The sequence below is a fragment of the Saimiri boliviensis genome, chromosome 2 (assembly GCF_048565385.1).
Source record: "Saimiri boliviensis isolate mSaiBol1 chromosome 2, mSaiBol1.pri, whole genome shotgun sequence".
In the NCBI taxonomy this organism is placed as follows: domain Eukaryota; kingdom Metazoa; phylum Chordata; class Mammalia; order Primates; family Cebidae; genus Saimiri; species Saimiri boliviensis.
This window is the reverse complement of record NC_133450.1, coordinates 184,976,952-184,998,018: the sequence shown is the minus strand read 5'-3', so window position 1 is coordinate 184,998,018 and position 21,067 is coordinate 184,976,952. Positions and strand designations below refer to the sequence as shown.

General features: G+C 39.1%; 1 protein-coding gene across 1 annotated transcript in view; it reads left to right on the top strand.

Moving 5' to 3' along the window:
• The first annotated feature begins 1,608 nt into the window (after positions 1-1,608).
• The window catches only part of RIGI (RNA sensor RIG-I), a 61,459-nt gene continuing 42,000 nt past the window's right edge, over positions 1,609-21,067 (top strand). The window contains exons 1-2 of the mRNA XM_003939729.3: positions 1,609-1,738; positions 18,602-18,736. Coding sequence (XP_003939778.1) covers positions 1,633-1,738; positions 18,602-18,736 — 241 coding nt within the window. The 5' untranslated portion in view covers positions 1,609-1,632. The remainder of the gene's footprint in view (positions 1,739-18,601; positions 18,737-21,067) is intronic.

Here is a 21,067-nt window from a genome sequence, read left to right as displayed (position 1 = left end):
AAAATGAAACAAAACCACAAAATACTGCTGAGAGAAATGAAAGACCTAGGTAAATGGAAAGCTATACCATCCTTAAGGATTAGAAGACTCAATATTGTTAATATGTCAGTTCTCCCCAAGTTTTTCTGTAGGTTCAATGCAAAGCAATATTGATCAAAATCCCAATAAGCATTTTTTGGGGGAGGAAAGGGTAATTGACAAGTTGATTTTTATTTCATACGGAAATGCACAGGGATTCAAGGTTGCAGTGAGCCCTGTTTGCACCATTGCACTCCAGCCTGGGAGACAGAGTCTCAAAAAAAGAAAAAAAAAAAAAAAGGTGGTGGTGGTGGTGGGGGAGAATGCAAAGAATCTCAAATAGCTAATGTCTTCACAGTGAAAAATAAATTTGGAGGATTTAGTAGTAGCTGATTTTGAGACTTAGGTGAAATCTGAAGTAACCAAGAGACAGTGGTATTGTCATAAGTAATAGGAAGCAGAATTTACAAGAGTCAGAAATAGAAACACATACATTCAATGGACCTTTTTTTTTTTTTTTCTACAAAGGTCCCAAGGCTATCCAATAGGCAAAAGGAAAAGTGTTCAACAAATGGTGCCAAAATAATTATGAATATGGAAAAAAATGAACCTAGACTCCCCCATCTCACACCACAACAAAATTGAGATAGTAATAGACCCAGAAGTAAAGGCTACAAATATAATCTAAATAGGAAACAATATTTTCAGGATCTTGGTGTAGGCAAAGATTTATCAAAGAGGGCACAAACAGAAGAAAAACCTGGTAAATTTCATCATTATAAATGTCTGCTCCTCAAAAGACTCCTTTAAGAAAATGAAATGGTAAGCCACAGACTGGAAGAAGATATTTTGAATACATATATTTAACAATTTGTATCCAGAATAAATAACTCCTGTAAATCCATAAACCAAAAAGCTCCAAAATCAGGCAAAAGATTGGAGCAGAAGCTTCATAAAAGGTATATGAATGCGAATATGCCCACCATTAATTATATGGGAAATTAAAATTAAAACCACAATTATATACCATTTCACACCGACCAAGATGGAAGTTTTTTAAAAAAAATGCTGACCAATGTGTGTATCTTCCGGAGCTCTCCTACTGCGGGTGGGAATGCAAACTGGTTATAATCATTTTGGAAAACAGGTGGCGCTTCCCATAAAGCTAAACATAGACTTACCCCGGGACCCCGCCTTCGTGGGAGAACTTGGTACACCGGTGTACACATTACAAAAACTCATCGAATTGCACACTCAGATTGTGTGCATTTTACTGTATCTAAACGTTAGCGCTACAAAAGCAAAACAAAATATAAGATCATAAAAATAAAAGCAATTTCTAGAGGCCCTCTCCGGTTCCCGCGGTTCCCCGGCTCCCTGGATGGGGAGGGAAACGAAACTAACCCAAGGAAGCCCAGCCTCTGCGGCTCCCTCCCGCTGCTAGTTGCACTTTCGATTTTCCCTCTCAAGTTCCCCGCAGCTCCGCCTCTCATCCGGTATCATTTCTCCGGAAAATCCCCGCTTTCCTCGCTCGCCACGCCCTCCTCCTCCTGCCCGGCTTTAAAGCCAGCGAGGCGCAGCTGCGCGGGGACGCGGCTGGGAGCAGAGGCCGGCATGACCGCCGAGCAGCGGCGCAGCCTGGGCGCCTTCCGCGATTACATCCGGAAGACCCTGGACCCTACCTACATCCTGAGCTACATGGCCCCCTGGATTAGGGAGGGTAAGTGTCCCCAGCGGCGCCCTCCTGCCGGAAAACGATTGAGGACTTGTTTTTCTCTTGCGTTGTTCCCTTCTTTTAATCAATAAAGAGAGCCTGCCAGAAACCCCAGGTTTGTGGTAAGCTCTCCGCAGCATTTCAAACTAGAGGTTGTCAGAGTTTGAGGAGCCCTCGCAGGCCCAGTGGGGAAACTGAGTTCCAGCGAGGTGAAGTGACTTGGCTTAAGGGTGCTCATCTATTTAGATTCAAAGCTGGGGAAGAAATTTTCTGTTTCTCTTTCATTTATTTCACTAGTATTAAAGTCTGTTGTGTGCTTGGCTGGGTACTGACAGATTGAGAAATACGATAAGGGTTCTTCCTTAGTATACTTTACAGCCCAAGGACTGGGACGCAAAGGGCAAAAGATGACAGTACTGAGCACAAAGTGCGGTCTGAGCTTAAAGGAAGTTGATGCTTACTCTGCGGGCCTTCTTTACACTTCCAAAGACCTGGAAGCTGGAGAGGAGCCGGACTTTTCCAGACCGAATAGCTTCAGGTTTTAATACAGGTGTTTCCATCTAGCTTTGGAGACAGGTGATCCTGGGTATTGACCATTTTGTAAATTTGTATCTAATTAGTTTGTGCTGGAGATGAAAAGAGACTTCTGGGAAACAGGTGAAAGGAGGTGGTGCTTAAACTATGTCGATGAGAGGGAGCCTGGGAATCCTAAAAGTCTCCAAGTGCCAGTTTTTCCTGATGTTTTTGCAGTTTTTGGAAATTGCGTTAAAACCAGCAACTAACTTGAGTGCTAATTGCTCTACAAAACTGAAAGAAAGGTTGTGGAATGGCATTCTAGTGACCAGTGTAGCTTGGCACCTGAAGAAGTAATTGGATGAAACACAAACTGGTGTGAATCCCATTTGAAGAAGTAATTGGATGAAACACAAACTGGTGTGAATCCCATTTTTCCATGCACTCCTATATTGATTTGATACACCTTGATTGAATAAAATAAGCAACTCAGGCGTCAGTATTATGTTAGCATTAGAGGTAATTTACTAAGTCCCTATTATCTATTAGGGAGTGTCATGTTGAAAGCTGAGGAAGCAATGATGAGCACAGCAGAAATGGTCCCTGCCCTAATAGTGATTAGCATGCATATGCAAATACGATAACAAAACAGTAATTCGTAAAGTGCAGTAGTGCTCTGATGGAAAACCATAGGATACTGTCGAAGCTGGGATGTCTACTAGAGTCCAAAGGGCACAGCCAAAGCTTCCCAGATATTTGGCATTTGAATTGAGGTCTGGAGTAGGAGAGAAGATTAGGTGTAAGGAGAAAATAGATTGCAGTTAGAGGGTTCCTTATGTGCAAAGATCCAAAGTGAAAGAGAAGTGAGTGTTCCAGGTATCCAGAAAATATTAGTGTGGTGGCATTGTGGAGAGAGAGAGGGTTAGGAGTTGAGAGAGGTGAGACTTGAGAGGTAAGCAGAAGTGGGATATGAACAGTTTTGGTCTTTATCCACTAAAACGTTATAAGGAGAGGGGACAAAAATAGAATTTGTGTTGTAGAATAACTTCGACTGCAGTTTGAGGAAGGGCTTGGATAGGTACAAGACAGAGAGAGAGGGAATGGCAGATGCAACAATGCCAAGACAATGGAATGGAAAACTAAAAACAAACCAGTTAGGAAAATAGGAATCCAGAAGAATTGGGAGAAATGGATGGATTCAAGACACATTGGGAAAGTATAATCAGTAGGACTCTTGGGGAGTCGTGGTGAGGAGGTGAGGGTGAGGACAGTGGAGAATGACTTCCAGGTCTCTGGCTTTGGTCCTTGAGTGAATAAATGGTAGGTTCTGAGTTAGGAAATGTGGGAAGAGGGACAGGTTTGCAGGCAAAGGTGAAGAATTCAGATTTAAATATGCTGGATTTGTATGCCTTGGATGCGTTCATAAAGAGATGTTCATCAGATTGCTGGCTACACAGGTGTAGAGTTCAGGAAAAAGGACCAGGGTTGGGGAGATATTAATGTAGAGATCCTTGCTGAAACAATGAGAGTGGATGTGATTGTTACTGAAACACCAGGGAGTTCAGCCTAGGTTCTGTTGCTGGCTGCACAGAAAGCCAGTCACTGAGACACAAGTATTGCCAAGGGTTTAATGGGGAGCTGCAGTGGAGGAGGTAGATCAGTCTCAAATCCATCTCCCTGACTCATTAAAATTAGGGGTTTATATAGAAAGAAAATGGACTCTGGGGTAAGGAAGCAATCATAATAAATGGGAGGCCTGATATCTCATTGTCTCGATGTGATGATCTGATGAGTTTCAGTTCTTTTATACCTTTTGAGAGGCCTGGGGGTCCTTTTCCTGAGGAAGGAACTCAGGTAAAACAAATATAACTTTCAAACTGTAAGGTCAGAAGGGTCAATTTCTGTGTTTATCCAAAAGAACTGTTTATGGGACTATTGTGTTGGTTTCAGTCCCCTGCTTTCCATTTATCAATTCCTGTATCATGGGGAATCTGATCCTCAATCTTTGCGGCAGCTTCATGCTGAGGAATGGCATGGTGGGGCAGTTTCATACTATGGGTAACCATGTGGCCACCTAGGAATCAGAAGTCAATCTAATACTACAGTTTTCTTCTGAGACACAATCTATACCATTACTGTTCCCCTCTTCCACCAAAGACAAATCACAGCAGGATGGATCTACCTGCAAAATAAGCTTCAGTTCCATATACTTGGCTTATTTACCCACACAAAGTACAGCAAAAATTATTGTCCATATGGGCTCTCCTAATTGGCTTTGCTGGAACCTCTCACAAGGCCATTTCAGTCAAAGCCCTGGGAAAATAACTTGTTCCTCCAAATAAAATAAAACAGATTTTTATTAAACATATGCAAGAAAACACATTGCCATGAATTAAGAATATTCAGAATTCGCCGGGCGCGGTGGCTCAAGCCTGTAATCCCAGCACTTTGGGAGGCCGAGGCGGGTGGATCACAAGGTCAAGGGATCGAGACCATCCTGGTCAACATGGTGAAACCCCGTTTCTACTAAAAATACAAAAAATTAGCTGGGCATGGTGGCGTGTGCCTGTAATCCCAGCTACTCAGGAGGCTGAGGCAGGAGAATTGCCTGAACCCAGGAGGCGGAGGTTGCGGTGAGCCAAGATCGCGCCATTGCACTCCAGCCTGGGTAACAAGAGCGAAAACTCCGTCTCAAAAAAAAAAAAAAAAAAAGAATATTCAGAATTTGTAAAATAGTTAACAAATTCTGGAGAAATTAGGGAAAGAGAAAATGCCTCAAATTCTGTTTATAAGGGTTATTCTATATAATATACTTTATTCTTAAAGGCTATGAATAGCTTAAAAGAAAAACATCCCCAGACTCTGAAAAACAAAAATTCTCCAGACTTTTTCATGAGCAATTATTTTAGTCCCACATGTGTTCAGCCTATGCAGTCAGCTCCTGCTGTGTTTTATATTGGGTTACTAATCTTAATAAACACATCAGCCTTTTAATTAAGAGGGACTCTAATTAAGAGTCCTAGAAGTTTTCTATATTCCACTGGCACTATCTCCAAACTTACCAGAAATCTGCATTTAAGAGTCCTTTTCATGAACTCCTCTAAATAAACAAGCCCTGGACTATATCTGATTTTAAGTCACTTTTTGAGAAGAATCAATGCAAAACAACAATTGTGATGACAAAAGTCTTAGGAGAACCATAAAGACACAGTTGACAAGGAATTTTTTTTTTTTTCTGTTGGCATACAACAGTTTAACGTAATAATCATTACTGACACTATATATGAAGACCTATCAGAATTTTAGGAATCTCATATAGTCATGCAACACATGTTAATAGCACATTTATGTAAATATAACCTAAAGGAAGTTAAATACTACCTCACATTTGATAATGCTTCCTGTATAACTCTAACATACCAAAGAAGCCTAACATTTTCTCTTGGACTTCAGTGAACCTAATATACAAAAAAGTTTGAGGTTAAAAAAAAAATACTGAATTTAGAACTTGAAATTTTTGCTGTTGGGCAGTCTGTCAATTATCAAAGATTTAAGACTTTTGATATCACAAAATAGGATCATAGGTCAATATAAAATAGTTATTCATTTAACCAAAAAGATAAAACACATTTACTTTTTGATAGGAGACTCAGTTTCCCAAACAATAAGGCCTAATAAAGACAGCATGTGGCCAACTAAATGTCACTTCCCCTTTCTTTTCTTCTCCCCACAGTTTATTCAAAAGGTAAACAAGTATTTTATCTCTTATTAATATAACACAAACATTTTATTCAAAAGAGAAAATCAAATTTTACTTTTGTATGGTATATTATTAATGTTAAAGCTAATTTTAATAAAACTTTATAAACCTAATTTTAATCATTTTGACTATAAGGTATAATTTCTGTAAACATTTTATAACCTTTTACGATTTTCTACTAAAGAGAAGAGTAACGCTCCAAGAAAACCCTGTTATTATGACACAGGGGCCCAGACATTGACCTTGCATCAGTGTGCTTTGATATTAGTGTTTAATTTATAGAAAAACCCTGAACCAGCCGGTGGGGTGGCTCACACCTGTAATCCCAGCACTTTGGGAGGCCAAGGCAGGTGGAACATGAGGTCAGGAGTTCAAGACCAGCCTGACCAATATGGTGAAACCCTGTCTCTACTAAAAATATAAAATTTAGCCGGGCATGGTGGCGTGCACCTATAATCCCAGCTACTCAGGAGGCTGAGTCAGGAAATTGCTTGAACCCAGGAGGCAGAGGTTGCAGCGAGCCGAGATTGCACCACTGCACTCCAGCCTGGGTGACACAGCGAGACTCTGTCTCAAAAAAAAAAAAGAAAAAAGAAAAAAGAAAAACCTTGAACTAATTTTATAACTCGAAATCAGCCCTTACAACCTCACATGCCCACTTTTTCTAAAATTGTTCCTGGGCCTAGGGAGATTGAATGGTTTTAATTTTTAGCCTTGTGTCTCATGAAAGCAGTTCATTTGGATTGTCACCTTCTGCTGAGTCTGAAGACGAGGCTTTAGTTGATGTCAGTGCTCAAGATTTAGCAGGTATTGGTGTGTTTTTCAGACCCAGGAGTCTAAGGCCTGTAATTTTGCCCAAGAATTATTTAATAGGGTATTTATACTGCAGAAAATCCTGTCATTCTAACATGTCACAAAATAAAATCCTGGGATTTGGTGTCCAGTAGTTAATGCCAGAAACGCTTCAACCCATTGTACAATCCATTGTATTAAAATGGTTAGGTTACTCCTTGCATATATCTGATTGTGAGCATTTTAGTGACAAAACTGACCTAGAGCATCAAGCCTGGTAGGTCTTGTGCCAAAATTATCAAAGTAAGATAGTTAACTTTTCTCTCCATCATTTAAAAGAAGTGATAAACGCACGTATCAGTTTTGGAAATTCAGTATGAGGATAAATAATCTCCTTTCATTTAAAAAGTATACAACAAAACAAGGACAGAGTGAGAATAAGCACACAGCAATTTCTTTTCAGCCATTTAAAAAAAGCCTCATCATACATTTCCAAATTGGTTTCTAGATACAGTACTGACAACAGATTTAGGTAACTTATAGCACTAGAATCTTCACACTGGTGCAACACTTGTTCATATTTTGTTTTCAAGTATACACATGAAGGCCCATCAGTGATAAAAGGCTTAGGATTTAAAAAACTGGAAAGTCGTATTTCTTTTTATGACTTAATCCAAGTAAATGTTATTTAATTTTAATAATGGTAAATGTAACTAAATTAGTTTGAGAGAAAGCCCAATCAATATAATTTCCTTATTGGACAAAGTCAAATTTTTCTGAATATTAAAACTTTCCATCCATATAGCATTTTTTCCTTCATTAAAGGAAAATATCTGAAACCACCCAAATCATTGATTGAATTGAATTACCTTGGAAATAAACATTTAAACATTTTTTAACCTACTTTTCCAAATAACAAAATATCTAATGTACAGAACTTTTAAGAATAAACCTTTTATTATTTTTTGGCAGAAGCCTTAAAGCCCTTACAGCTCTCTAGTTCATTATAGGTAAGCAAAACCAAACAAATTTTAGACTGGTGTCCACCATCAATTTTGGGAGGCTTGAGAAAGGTAACTTAGAACTGTAGCTAAGATTTACTTAAGTCATGTGAACTTGAAAAACACTCTGGACTTAATTTATGAGCAGTCTTTTATTTATAAGCCAATTTGGTAGGTTATAGTGTATAACATAGTAAATGTATATCTAGATAAACACACCTAAACATGTATACACACACAAAGATCCAATAGCCTTTACCTTGGAACTCTAGCCACGAGATAGCAATACGAGCTCACCAATCTACAACCAAGTCCACATGGCTAAACTTTGTCCAAGTTGATAATTCAGTGAAGGCTGTGAACCACAATTTTGGGTAAAGTAGTTTCCATGGCAGTGTGATTTTTAGAAGCTAGATTCTAAAGAACCCTGGGGCAAACAGCACTACAGAAAAACATCACAGAAACTGCTCACCAGGCCCCACCCTGCTTAGGACAGCAGCATAAAAGCAGAATACCCGGAACTCCACCTGGCTTTCCCATTCAACAGCCAACTCCAGATTACAAATAATATTGGGGCAAACAGTAGTACAAAAGTGTATTTATTTACTGAATTCTAATTTCCTATGACTAAATTCACACACACATACACACACACACACACACACAGTCACTCACTCACTCACTCTCTGTCTGACACTCACCAAAACAAAATTCAACTGCTATTGCTACAGATAAGCCCTAACAGTGTCCAGACTGTTAAGGTTTGTTAAGTCAAGGTGTTTTTCTCTCTCAATTGGGATTTATTAACCTGCAAACAAATTTCTTAGGGATTTTCCAAATTGAGAGGAGCTGATCCCACTGTTTGGTACCCAAAAAAGACACTAACTTGGCCAGACACAAACACAGCAGTTACAAGCATGCTCCCTAGAGTATCATACTGAAAGAGTCAGGGTGCTTCCCTTTCTTAGACAATTAGACTTGTTTAATCTGCAAATGGAAGTTCATTTTAAAATTTCCCAAACTGAGAGAAACAGATCCTGCTGTCTGGGCCAAAAAAGGACACTTGCCTATCCAGATGCCAATGTCACATTTCAAAGGCTGTTCTTCCTAACAATCAGGAGATCAGTTGGGATGGCAGAGGTGGGGCCAGAGAGACCAATTTCCAGCCAAAACTGGGTGGGCAGTTGCTTAGGAGCGCTTCGGAGACTCCTGGACCACAGCAACCCAGCCTTGAATAACACATTTCAGTTAGGGAACCAAAATCTATTATGGAAACACCAAAAATCTGTTACTGAAGCACCGGAGGTTCTGTGTGGCCCAGGTTCTGCTGCTGGCCACACAGAAAGCCAAACAGGGAGACAGTGAGTATTGCCAGGGAAGAAAGCTTTCACTGGGAGCTCCAGCCGAGGAGATGGGAGATTAGTCTCAAATCCATCTCCCTGACACACTAAAATTAGGGGTTTATGTAGCAGGGAAGAAATGTGACTGTGTAGGAAAGCAGGAACTCAGGAGGGGTAAGGAAGCAATTGTGATGAATGAGGGGCCTGGCCTTTCATTGTCTGGAGGTGATAATCTGGTGAATTTTAGTTCTTTGATACCTTTTAAGAGATATGGTGGTCTTTTTGCTGAGAAAAGATCTTAGATAAAACAAATGTAAGATTCGAGCTTGAAGACCCGAAGGGTCAATTTCTGTTTATCCAGAAGAACTGTCTATGGGACATTAATCAGTTCAGGATTGGTGTTTGGAGGTTGAATAGAAAGAGCCTGGGATGGAATCCTGTGCAAGCCCTCATTTAAGAAAGGAGAAAAAGAGACTGGGAAGGAGTCTCACGGATATGGGCAAGGAGGCATCACAGAAACCAAGGTGGAAAGATGTAGTGGATGAGATGGCTGAGTGATCCTGAGAACCCAAGCTGTGTCAGAACTAAAAATAACTTTCCCTTGACTTTGGCGTTATTGACTTTTGGGGCCACCCACAGGACTAGTTTCTGTGGAGTAGGGATGAAGGTAAAGCTATAAGGTGGTTGGGAAACTGCAAGAGTAGACTGAGGGATAAATAGATAAACGTAGGCAGTTCTTTTGAAAATATGATCATCAAATTAAAAATTCCAATGGAGATAGTGTTTAATAACATCTTCACACAAATCCAGACTATATAATTTGGTTACAATGTGGGTTCCAAGAAAGGAATGAGAAGACAAAAGAGAAGCAAAAATAAATGGAAAAAATAGAAAATTTTACTTGTCTAAGAAAGAAACAGCACTTTGTATGTGAGTTTAATAAGAAGGGAATACACTAGTAGGATTTTCATATTTCTGAGATGAAGAAATAATCATGTAAGCATTCAAGAAAAACAAATAGGATTACTCAGGTTTCCTCTAATGAAATCAACATCAAGTTGGTCTCTGACTTCTCTGCAACTCTAATGTCACTAAAGAGTAAAACTGTGTGCAGAATTTTGAAGGTAAAACAAAGTCACCCCAATTTTATATTCAGCCAGGTCTTTATGAAAGCAAGAAGAAAATATTACCGTATATGTGGGGTCTTATATATTTCTTATGGAAATTACTGTAAATGTGATTCCAAACAAAGAGAATTGAAAAAAATTAATAGCTATAAAAAAGGAGTTCTTATAATGCAAGAATTGGTCATGAATGTTGAAACTAGGCATGTAGAGTTGATTTTAAATAATTTTATAAATTTGTCCACAAAAGTAAGTGTAATAGTCAAGCATTTTTTAAGAGAGGATTTACATATGGTGAAAATATTTAAAGTTGAATAAAAATGTTAGACTGAGTCTGTAAGGAGCTAGGGAAAATTGTGATAAGCATTAAATCCCATGCCTCTAAAGGGGGAGACTTGAGAGATACTGTTTTCCACTTGCTTCTGTAGTTTTAAAACCTATATGAATGGTTACAGATAATGATACAACAATGTAAAGGAGGTTATATATGTTTCGTTATTCTAGAGAAAAGAAACGAAACTAGTAACTTAAGCTAACCAGAAAATACAGGAAAGGGAAATATAAAACAAGATAACACAAAGAAAGCTAGTTCTATCAGTTAGGGCCGTGTAATTAGGTCAAATGTCTTTTAAGTAAGTTTAAATGAGTCAGAAAGTAGAATCCAGAGTTTTGTCATTTGCCAAAGACCCATGAAAGTATAGTAACATTTAAAAAAAAAAAAAAAAAAAAAAACCGGGGCCAGGCTTAGTGGCTCATGCCTGTAATTCCAGCACTTTGGGAGGCTGAGGTGGGAGGATTGCTTGAGCCCAGAAAATTGAGCCTGTGGGTGGTGAGCTATGATCGTGCCACTGTACTTCAGCCTGTGTAATGGAGCAAGACCCTGTCTCAAAAATAATTTAAAAAAAAAGAGATAAAGAAGGGACAAATATTAAATTCAAACAAAAAGAAAGCAAGAATTATACTTAAATTTCATTAGCAGAAAGTATTAAGATAAAAAGATAAAGGTAATGAAGCAGAAAAGGCCAAGAAACAAACCTCTTGAACAGAGAACTGGGAAGGAAGTGGTGATTTATTTGGCCAAGATCTGCAGCAGCATAGATGCCTAACAACTGAGCTCCCCTAACAAAGAAAATCCCTGCCCTTTTAAAGGCTTACAACTCTAGAAATTACATGTGAAATGGTCTTGGGCTTACAATTCTAGAAATTACATGTGAAAGCGTCTTGATCCATGAAGTAGGTGTGGGGTACATGAGTTAGGTGGGGATGTGGTCGCGTTTAAGTAAAAACAATGCCTTAGGCCGGGCGCGGTGGCTCAAGCCTGTAATCCCAGCACTTTGGGAGGCCGAGGCGGGTGGATCACGAGGTCGAGAGATCGAGACCATCCTGGTCAACATGGTGAAACCCCGTCTCTACTAAAAATACAAAAGATTAGCTGGGCATGGTGGCACGTGCCTGTAATCCCAGCTACTCAGGAGGCTGAGGCAGGAGAATTGCCTGAACCCAGGAGGCGGAGGTTGTGGTGAGCCGAGATCGCGCCATTGCACTCCAGCCTGGGTAACAAGAGCGAAACTCCGTCTCAAAAAAAAAAAAAAAAAAAAAAAGAAAAAAAAACAATGCCTTCTGGAAAGATTGCTCCATACCATGCCTGCAATCTATAGGAGGGTGATTGAGCCCCGGTCTGCCAGCCTTTACTTCTCCTACTGAAATGCAATGTTGAAGTCTAGGAGGAAGGGCTCTTAGAAGCTTAAGAGGATTAAGGGTCTTCTTCCTCAGTATTAAGATATCACAGTGAAGATTTGGTACACATAAATTTTTGTTTAATAAATATAAGAAAAAAAAGTGGGAATTGTAAGACATCTTTATTAGTACTGCTAAGTCAGATAAATGATAAATATATAAATGATCTGTTTAATGTAATAAGGTTGATTTAATGTCTATGTTTTTTGTATCATATAGAGAATATATCCTTTCCCCCAATTCTTAAAAACTTTTGCCAAAGTGATCATATATGAGTTACAGATAAATCTTTAATAAATTCCCAAAGCATAACTTTTATAAGTTTTATTTTTCAATTTGTAGGCTTCTGTGACTCTGGCCAAATGTCTTAACTCCTCTATGCCTCAGTTTCCTCATTTGTGAAATCAGAATAACAACTGTGTTTGGGTGTTTTGAAAATTAAACTGCCTGACATTAAATTAATGTTAACTATTATTCTGTATACCAGAAATTAATCATAGGTATAAAAAAATTACCATATAATTTCAAAATAGTATTCTTTTGAGTAACTCCCTAGCAAAATGAGAAAATCTAAACAAGTATAGCTACTTTCAAAAGTAAGCATAGCAATCAGCCCACATATTATATATTTTAAGATGTAATAAGCTTTTAATCAGAATTTATAGCCTAAATGGATTTATTCGTATTTCAAAAGAATGAAAACTAATAATTAATTTGACTCAAGTAATTGTAAAAATAACAGCATAACTCCAAAGAAAACAAATTGCCTAAAAAAAGAACAAAAACAACATTCCTCCGAATTACCAGAACTAACAAGAGTTCAGTCTTGTTGGAATAGATATGTAAAATAAAATCGGAGGCCAGGCATTTTCGTCTACTGGAAAACAAGTGAGATTATGCTGGAAAAAACAGTATTTTCATATACTGGAGAAACAAGCTAGATTATATAACATTTCCCTAAATGCATAAAATATTCTCACAAATCCAATTTAGAAAAAATGTGAATGACCTCTCAAAACTAGCTATGAGACATGAACAGGAAATGTTTTAAGAAAAAACCAAAACAAAAGACACTGGTCAAAAGTGGAAAATGTCCCCCAAGAAATCATTAAAAACAGTGAAGTTTGTTTGTTTGGTCTGTTTTTGTCTCTCAGTTTTGCAAAAGTTACGAAGATTGAGCAAACTTAGCACTATGGAGGGAAATAGCATTCATACATTATGGATGGAGGGTAAGTTAGTACAGTTTGGAAGATAGTTGGGCAAAATGTATTAACATTCATTTATTCATTTATGGATTGATTGGTTGGTTGAGACGGTTTTACTCTGCCGTCCTGGCTGGAGTGCAGTGGTGTAATCTCAGCTCACTGCAGTCGCCACTGCCCAGATTCAAGCCATTCTCTTGCCTCAGCCTCCTGAGTAGCTGGGATTAGAGGTGCAAGCTACCATGCCTAGCTAAGTTTCATATTTTTAGTAGAGATGGGATTTCGCCATGTTGGTCAGGCTGGTCTTTAATGCCGGACCTCAAGTGATCCGCCTGCCTTGGCCTCCCAAAGTGCTGGGATTACAGGCATGAGCCACTGTGTCTGGCCTCAACATTTAAAAGCATATACCGTTAGGCTGAGGAATTATACTTCTGAGAACTTATTCCAGGGAAAAGTTGGTAAAGCAGGTAAAGACATACATGTGTCTACACTAAACACATTTTAGTTACCTATTAATAAGGAATACATTAAATTATAGTACATTTATGAGACATAAAACCATGTAGCCACTAAAAGTTAATGTAGATGCATATTTATTGATAGGAAACAACATCTCTAATCTCTTGAATGGAAAAGAGCAGATTGTTGGATCTTATTTATTTAAAACTATACGTATAATGAGTTCCTAGAAGGATGGTTTCCAGAGGATATTACATGTGATTGATTCTGTGTGATGCAATTTCGGCGGACTTTTACTATTCTTTATACTTTTCAAATGGTGCTTGAAATGTTTACATTTTGTAATCATTTTTTATAAGCAGAAAAACAAATTTTATTTGAAAAACATAAATATAAAATCTAATTTATTGTGGTAACAGAAAATAGAAGATAGCATTTAACAACAAAATGCTGAAGTGATATAAAGAAAACTATGAGGTCCCTGAAGAGAAGTCTGGCTCTGAGTGGAGTGAGGAAGAGACAGCCTTTGTTTCTGCATGGGGACTATAGGTCTGTAAAAATATCAGATCTCCCCATGCTAATTTATAGAGTGCAATAACAATAAAAATACCAGAAAGTAAGTTTAAAAAGTATGCTGAAGAACGTCTTAATTTTTAATGTAAAAGATACCTTTGAGGTCGTCTTTTGATTTCCTCTGCGGAGGCAACTATTGTTATGAAGTTGACTTACATTTTTCTTGTTTGTGCCTTTTTACTTTAGAACGTGCATCTCTATCCACATGCTTTTTGGGTTCAACTCCTTTTTCTGTTAGATTGATAGTTTTTCTCTATTCCTTATTTTTTTTCTAGGCTGCTTTGGAAGCCCTAGATTCTATTGGTTAACTTTAATTGTGACATATATATATGTGTGTGACACATATATATGCATTACGCACACATACATACATTCATATACACATACCTACATATGTTTTTGAGACAGTCTCGCTCTGTTGTCAGGATGGAGTGTACTGGTGGGATCTCAGCTCTCAGCTCACTGCAGCCTCCACCTCCCGGATTCAAGTGATTCTCCTGCCTCAGCCTACTGAGCAGCTGGGATTACAGGCGCCAGCTACCACGCCTGGCTAACTTTTGTATATTTAGTAGAGACAGGATTTCACCATGTTGGCCAGGTTGGTCTCGAACACCTGGCCTCAAGTGATCTATCCACCTCGGCCTCCCACAGTGCTGGGATTACAGGCATGAACCACTGTGCCTGGGCATGACAAGTATATTTTATCAGTCAGGGAACAGATATACTAATGAGTATTACAGCTGGATTATAAAACTTTTGACTCACATTTTTTTTTGCCGTCGGTAGAAAGCAAAGGGAGCTTATCCATACGCTCCCCATGCCCATATCCAGCATCTCATTTACTATAATGCTGTCTGCAATCAGATATTGTGATTATGGATGCTGTTTCTCCTGGAGTACTTGTGTGGTTCCCTGGAAGCTTCAGGGCTTTTCTTACTCACAGGTTGTCTAGGATGTTTCAAGGCAGACCTTGGTGTGGGCTTCAGATTTTTTTTTTTTTTTTTTTTTGTTGGAGTCTTTCTCTTTTGTCCAGGCTGGAGTGCAGTGGTGCAATCTTGGCTCACAGCAACCTCTGCCTTCTTGGTTCAAGCAATTTTCCTGCCTCAGCCTCCTGAGTAGGTGGGATTACAGGTGCCTGCCACCGTGGTGGGCTAATTTTTGTATTTTTAGTAGAGACGGGGTTTCACCATGTTGGCCAGGCTGGTCTCGAACTCCTGATCTCAAGAGATCAACCCGCCTCAGCCTCCCAAATTGCTGGGAGTAGAGGTGAGCCGCTGCACTCGGCCTCAGATCTTTTATAATATCCCTTTGGAGTCAAAGGTCAACCATGATTCTGGAGAGGCACCAGGTGCGCAGTATTCCGAGTATCCGTTCCTTTAGTAGCACTTTTTGGGCACATGCATGAGCCAGGTACTATGCTGATGACTACGTGACAAATGTTCTAAGTCACAGTCTCAGGTAGAAGACAGGCCCACAGTTACTACATACTACACAGTGTAAGTGCTTTAGTCAGAGACCTCTAAAGAGACTGAGAAAGTAGAGAAGGGATCAAGCAGTTCTACCTTGAGAAGCTGAGGTTGGCATCACAGTGGACCCCAGGACAGCAAAGAGAGTGGGAAATACTGCCAAAGGTGAGGCTTTCTGTACCTTGTTGGTGCTTTCGAGGAAATTGTCACTACTCTGGATATTCAGGCCAGGTAGCAGAAGGATGGGCCTGACCACATGCAAAGTAAATCTGAACTGCCCAGGACACTGCAAGGCAGTTTATGCGGGAAGGTGGTAGCTGTGGTTGAAATAAATTTGCATCTCCACATGGAGTATCTATAATGGCTGGTAATATGTCAAAGTGAAGCTCAAGCAGCCGGGAGGCCTGGGAACAAAAGGACAGCTGTAAGGACTGGGCTTAGGAACAGATGAACTGACTCTGGAATACGGTAGGATTGTGGGTCCAGGGAAGCTAGGATAGGTGATCAGATAGGTTGCTGCCATGGGTTGAATTGTGTCCCCCCCACCCAAAAGATGTGTTAAAGTCCTAATCCCCAGTACTTGGTGATTTCTTTGGAGATTATATCTTTACAGAGGAAATTAGTTAAAATGAGGTCATACTAGAGTAAGGCAGGCCTTTAGATCAGTATGACTGGTGTTCCTTTAAGAAAACAGCCATGTGAAGACATGGAGAGACAAAGAGAATGCCATGTGAAAACATAGGCAGAGGTCGCAGTGATGTGGCCACAAGCCAGAGAAACAGAAGGCAGAGTTGGCAGGAGTGTGGTCACAAGCCAAGGAATGCCAGCAGCCACCAGAAACTGGAAGGGCAAGGAACACATTCTCCCCTAGAGCCTTCAGAGGAAGCATGACTCTGCTGTCACCGCGATTCACAATTCTGGCCTCCGAGAACAGAGAGAATAAACTCCTGTTCTTTTAAACCACCAGGTTTGTGCTAATGTGTTATTGCAGCCATGGGAAACTAATACAGAAGGCTAAAATGAGAAAGATAAGTATTGGCAAGGATGTGTGGAAATTGGAGTGCTCTTAGATTACTGGTGGGAATGTAAGATGGTGCAGCTCCTTTGGAAAATGGTTTGACAATTTCCTACAATGTTAAAAATGGAGTTACCCTATGAACTAGAAATCTCACATCTATGCGTATACTCAAGAGAAATGAATATATACATCTTCACATAAAATTGTTCATGAATGTTCAAAGCATGTGTATTTGTAATAGCCAAAATGTGGACACAACTCAAATATCCACTAACTGTTGAGTGGATAAACAACATGTGGTGTGTCCATACAATGGGTTATGACTTGGCAATAAAAAGAAATGAATAGTAACATGCTACATGGTTAAACCTTAAAAACATTATGCAAAGTTGGAGAGGCTAGACACAAACACTACGTATTATATGATTCCATTAATATGAAATGTCTAGAATAGGCAAATCCATGGACACTCAATTTGATTAGCATTTACCTGGGACTAAGGAGAGGGAGTGTGGGGAATGACTGCTAATGGATGTAGGTTTTCTTTTACAGTAACAAAAATGTACTAAAATTAGATAGTAGTAATGGATTCACAGCTCAAAAAAGTCATTGAATTGAATTTTATTTTTTGAAAGGGTTGATTTTTTTTTTTTTTTTTTTTTTTTTTTTTTTTGAGACAGTTTTGCTCTTGTTGCCCAGGCTAGAGTGCGATGGCCCGATCTCGGCTTACTGCAACCTCCGCCTCCCGGGTTCAAGGCAGGAGCCTCAGCCTCTCAAGTAGCTAGGATTACAGGCATGTGCTACCATGCCCAACTAATTTTGCACTTTTAGTAGAGATGGGGTTTCCGCATTTTGGTCAGGCTGGTCTTGAACTCCTGACCTCAGGTGATCTGCCCACCTCAGCCTCCCAAAGTGCTGGGATTACAAGCGTGAGCTGCCATATCTGGCTGAAAGGGTTGATTTTATTGTTGTGAAGACAGAGACCTTGGCAGAGATTCCTTTAAGCAGAGCAAGAGTATAAGGTATTCCTTCTTCTCTTGTTTCCTTCATTCAGCATACCTTTGTTTAGTGCCTATTATGTGCCAGATCCTCTTCTATGAGAATATAGTGGTTCACCAGCCTGGCAACTAGCTTATTTTCTGGGAATTTGCATTCCATCAACAATGGAAAAAAATTATGAAATATTAGGTCATACCAAGATAGTGTTTTTGTCACTACTTCCCAGGCATGAAGTTAGTGTACAAAGTTAGAATGAACCACCATCAGGTTGACAGATAGTTTTCTCCCTAAAAGACCATGAAAGTATCTCTTCCTTCCTTTCTTGTCCTATTTCAAGATAAGTTTTCACTCTGTTACCCAGACTGGAGTGCAGTAGTGCCATTGTAGCTTACTGGAACCTTGAACTCCTTGGTTCAGTGATCCTCCCACTTCAGCCTCCTAAGTTGCTGAGACTACAGATATGGCCCACCACACCCAACTAATTAAAATTTTTTTTTGGTAGAGGCTGGGTGCAGTGGCTTACACCTGTAATCCCAGTACTTTGGGAGGCTGAGGCAGGAGGATACTTTGAGGCCACCATGATTTCTCTCTTGTTGCAGGGAGACTTTTTTACACATCTTCAAGAAACCCCTTTTCTAGAGTGTGTGCTCAGCCCTCCACACCAAACTAGGAAGTTTTCAGAGAGGATGGGAAGAGTGGATTGGTAAAGAATAAGCGTGTTGAGCTTGGGCAGAGGTTTTGCTGCTTCTCTAAAGATTCTTCCAATGCTGTGATTTGTTACAATTCCTGTCCCTATTTGGAAAGGTCTGGTGATCCTCTTCTGGTTTTTCTTCTAATGCTGAATGATTCTGCAGTTTGATGAGTCATTTTTGCTTCTGTTTGTAGAAGAGGTGCAGTACATTCAGGCTGAGAAAAACAACAAGGGCCCAATGGAGGCTGCCACACTTTTTCTCAAGATCCTGTTGGAGCTCCAGGAGGAAGGCTGGTTCCGTGGCTTTTTGGATGCCCTAGACCACGCAGGTTAGTTCATTTTTAAAACTCACAAATCAGAGTATATTACTTTGCTGCTTGACAATGTTGTAAAAGTGAAAAGCTACTAATTTTGAAGCATCCACTTTGAAGTATTCACTTTGAAGTATCCGCTTGTGCCACTAAGAGGCACGAACTGTACTAAGTCTGAGGCAATGTAAAAACTATTTTTAGGCAGATGACATAATTGTCTACCTGAAACATCCACAAGCATCTGCAGAGAGATTACTGTCACTAGTGGAAGAGTTAGCAAGATTATTTGAATATAAGGCCAGTATGCAAAAATTAGTTGCATTTCTGCCCACTGAAAGCAAACAAAAAATGTAATCTGCAATGAAGTATCATTTATAATAATTGTAATGTGTTTAGGAATAAATCTAACAAAAGATGTATAAAGTCTGAATGGAGAAAATGATAAAATGTTATTGAAAGATATAAATAAGTCCTAAATGGAAATACATATCCATGCACATAGAGGAGGAGACTTGATATAAAAATGTCAGTTCTCCCTACATTAATCTGTATATTCAATAAATTCTAATAAAAATCCTACATACTTTTTCAATGAGTGTGGCAAGTTGATTCTACAATGCCTGTGGAAGAATTATGACCCAAGAATAGGCAAGACACCCCTAAAGAAGACAAATTTAGTAGACTGGGGCTTTTCTTTCTACATGTCAGCATTTATTAGAAAGCTACAGGCATTGAGACAGTGTAATGTTCATTCTGGCATTAACAAACTGACTGTTGAAATAGAATAGAGACCCTTTAATTAGACCCATATCTTTATGGAAACCTGATATATTAGATATCACTGGGAAAGAAGGATTACTGGTAAACAAGGAGCCATTCAAAAAATAGCATTTATAAACAGAATAACATTAAAAATCAAACAAACTTAAGCTGGACGTGGTGGTGTATGCCTGTAGTCCCAGCTACTCAGGAGGCTGAGGCTGGAGGACTGCTTGAGTCCAAGAGTTTGAGGCTGCAGCGAGCTATGATGGTGCTGCTGCACTTCAGCTTGGGCAACATAGGGAGACCCCCATATTTAAAACACCCTAACTTTTATGCCCATGTGGATACAAGTAAATAAATTTGTATTCTTACCTCACGTTTATCAAAAGCACTATAAAGAAAATGAAAAAAACAAATCACAAACTCTGGGAGAAGATATTTGCAAAACATATAATCACCAAACGATTAGTATCTAAAATATGTTAAAAGGGTCTTGAAATCAATTGGAAAAAGAAAGAAAACAAACAGCAAACAATTTGGACAAACATTTCAATGAATGTGAAGCATGAAAAGTGAATAAATGTATGAAAAGATTCTCACCCCAATTAGGAATTTGGACATTGTAAATTAGGAACACAGTGAGATAACATTTTGTAACTACTAGATAGCAAAACTTAAGAAGTCCAACGGTGTTAAGGCTTAAAGAAGATATTTAATGGAAATCGTTTTTTCAGACGGAGTCTTGCTCTGTCACCCAGGGTGGAGTGCAATGGCGCAATCTTGGCTTACTGCAACCTCCACCTTTCGGATTCAAGCTATTCTCATGTCTCAGCCTCCTCAGTAGCTGGGAATACAAGTGCCCACCACTGTGCCTGGCTAATTTTTGTATTTTTAGTAGAGATGGGGTTTCACTATGTTGGTCAGGTTGGCCTCGAATTCCTGACCTCAGGTGATCCACCTCACCCACCGGCCTTTGCCTCCCAAAATGCTTGGATTACAGGTGTGAGACACCACGTCCAGCTGGAAATCTTAAATATCACTATATGGAGTGTAAATTGATACAACTATTTTGAAAAATGATTTGATATTACCTTGTAGAGTTCAACTCTCATACATCCTTGTATCCAAAAGTTTCACTCTTAAATTTGTGCCCTAGGAGAATTATACATGTATTCCAGAATATGCTTGTAAGAGTGTTCATAGTATAACTGCAGTAACAAAAGCAAGCAAACAAAACTGGAAATTACCCTGATGCCTTTTAAGAAGAGAATGGATACATAAGTTATAATAGTTAAACATGATCCATTAAGCTACAATGAAAAGGTATGAACACATTTATAGTTGACAACTTAGGTGAGTCTTAGAAATGTAATGTTAAATTTTTAAGAGAAACTTATATGTCATAGGATATAATATTTATAAAGCCCTAAAAAGCTAAACTTAACATATTGCTTAGGGAATCAAATATATGCAAGTATAAAAAAATCAAGTATTGATTTATTAAATACAGGGAAGGAGTGATTGACAGGGAGACAAAGGGTTTGGAAAGATAAGGCACATACAAATATTGGAATATGGTAGCTCTTA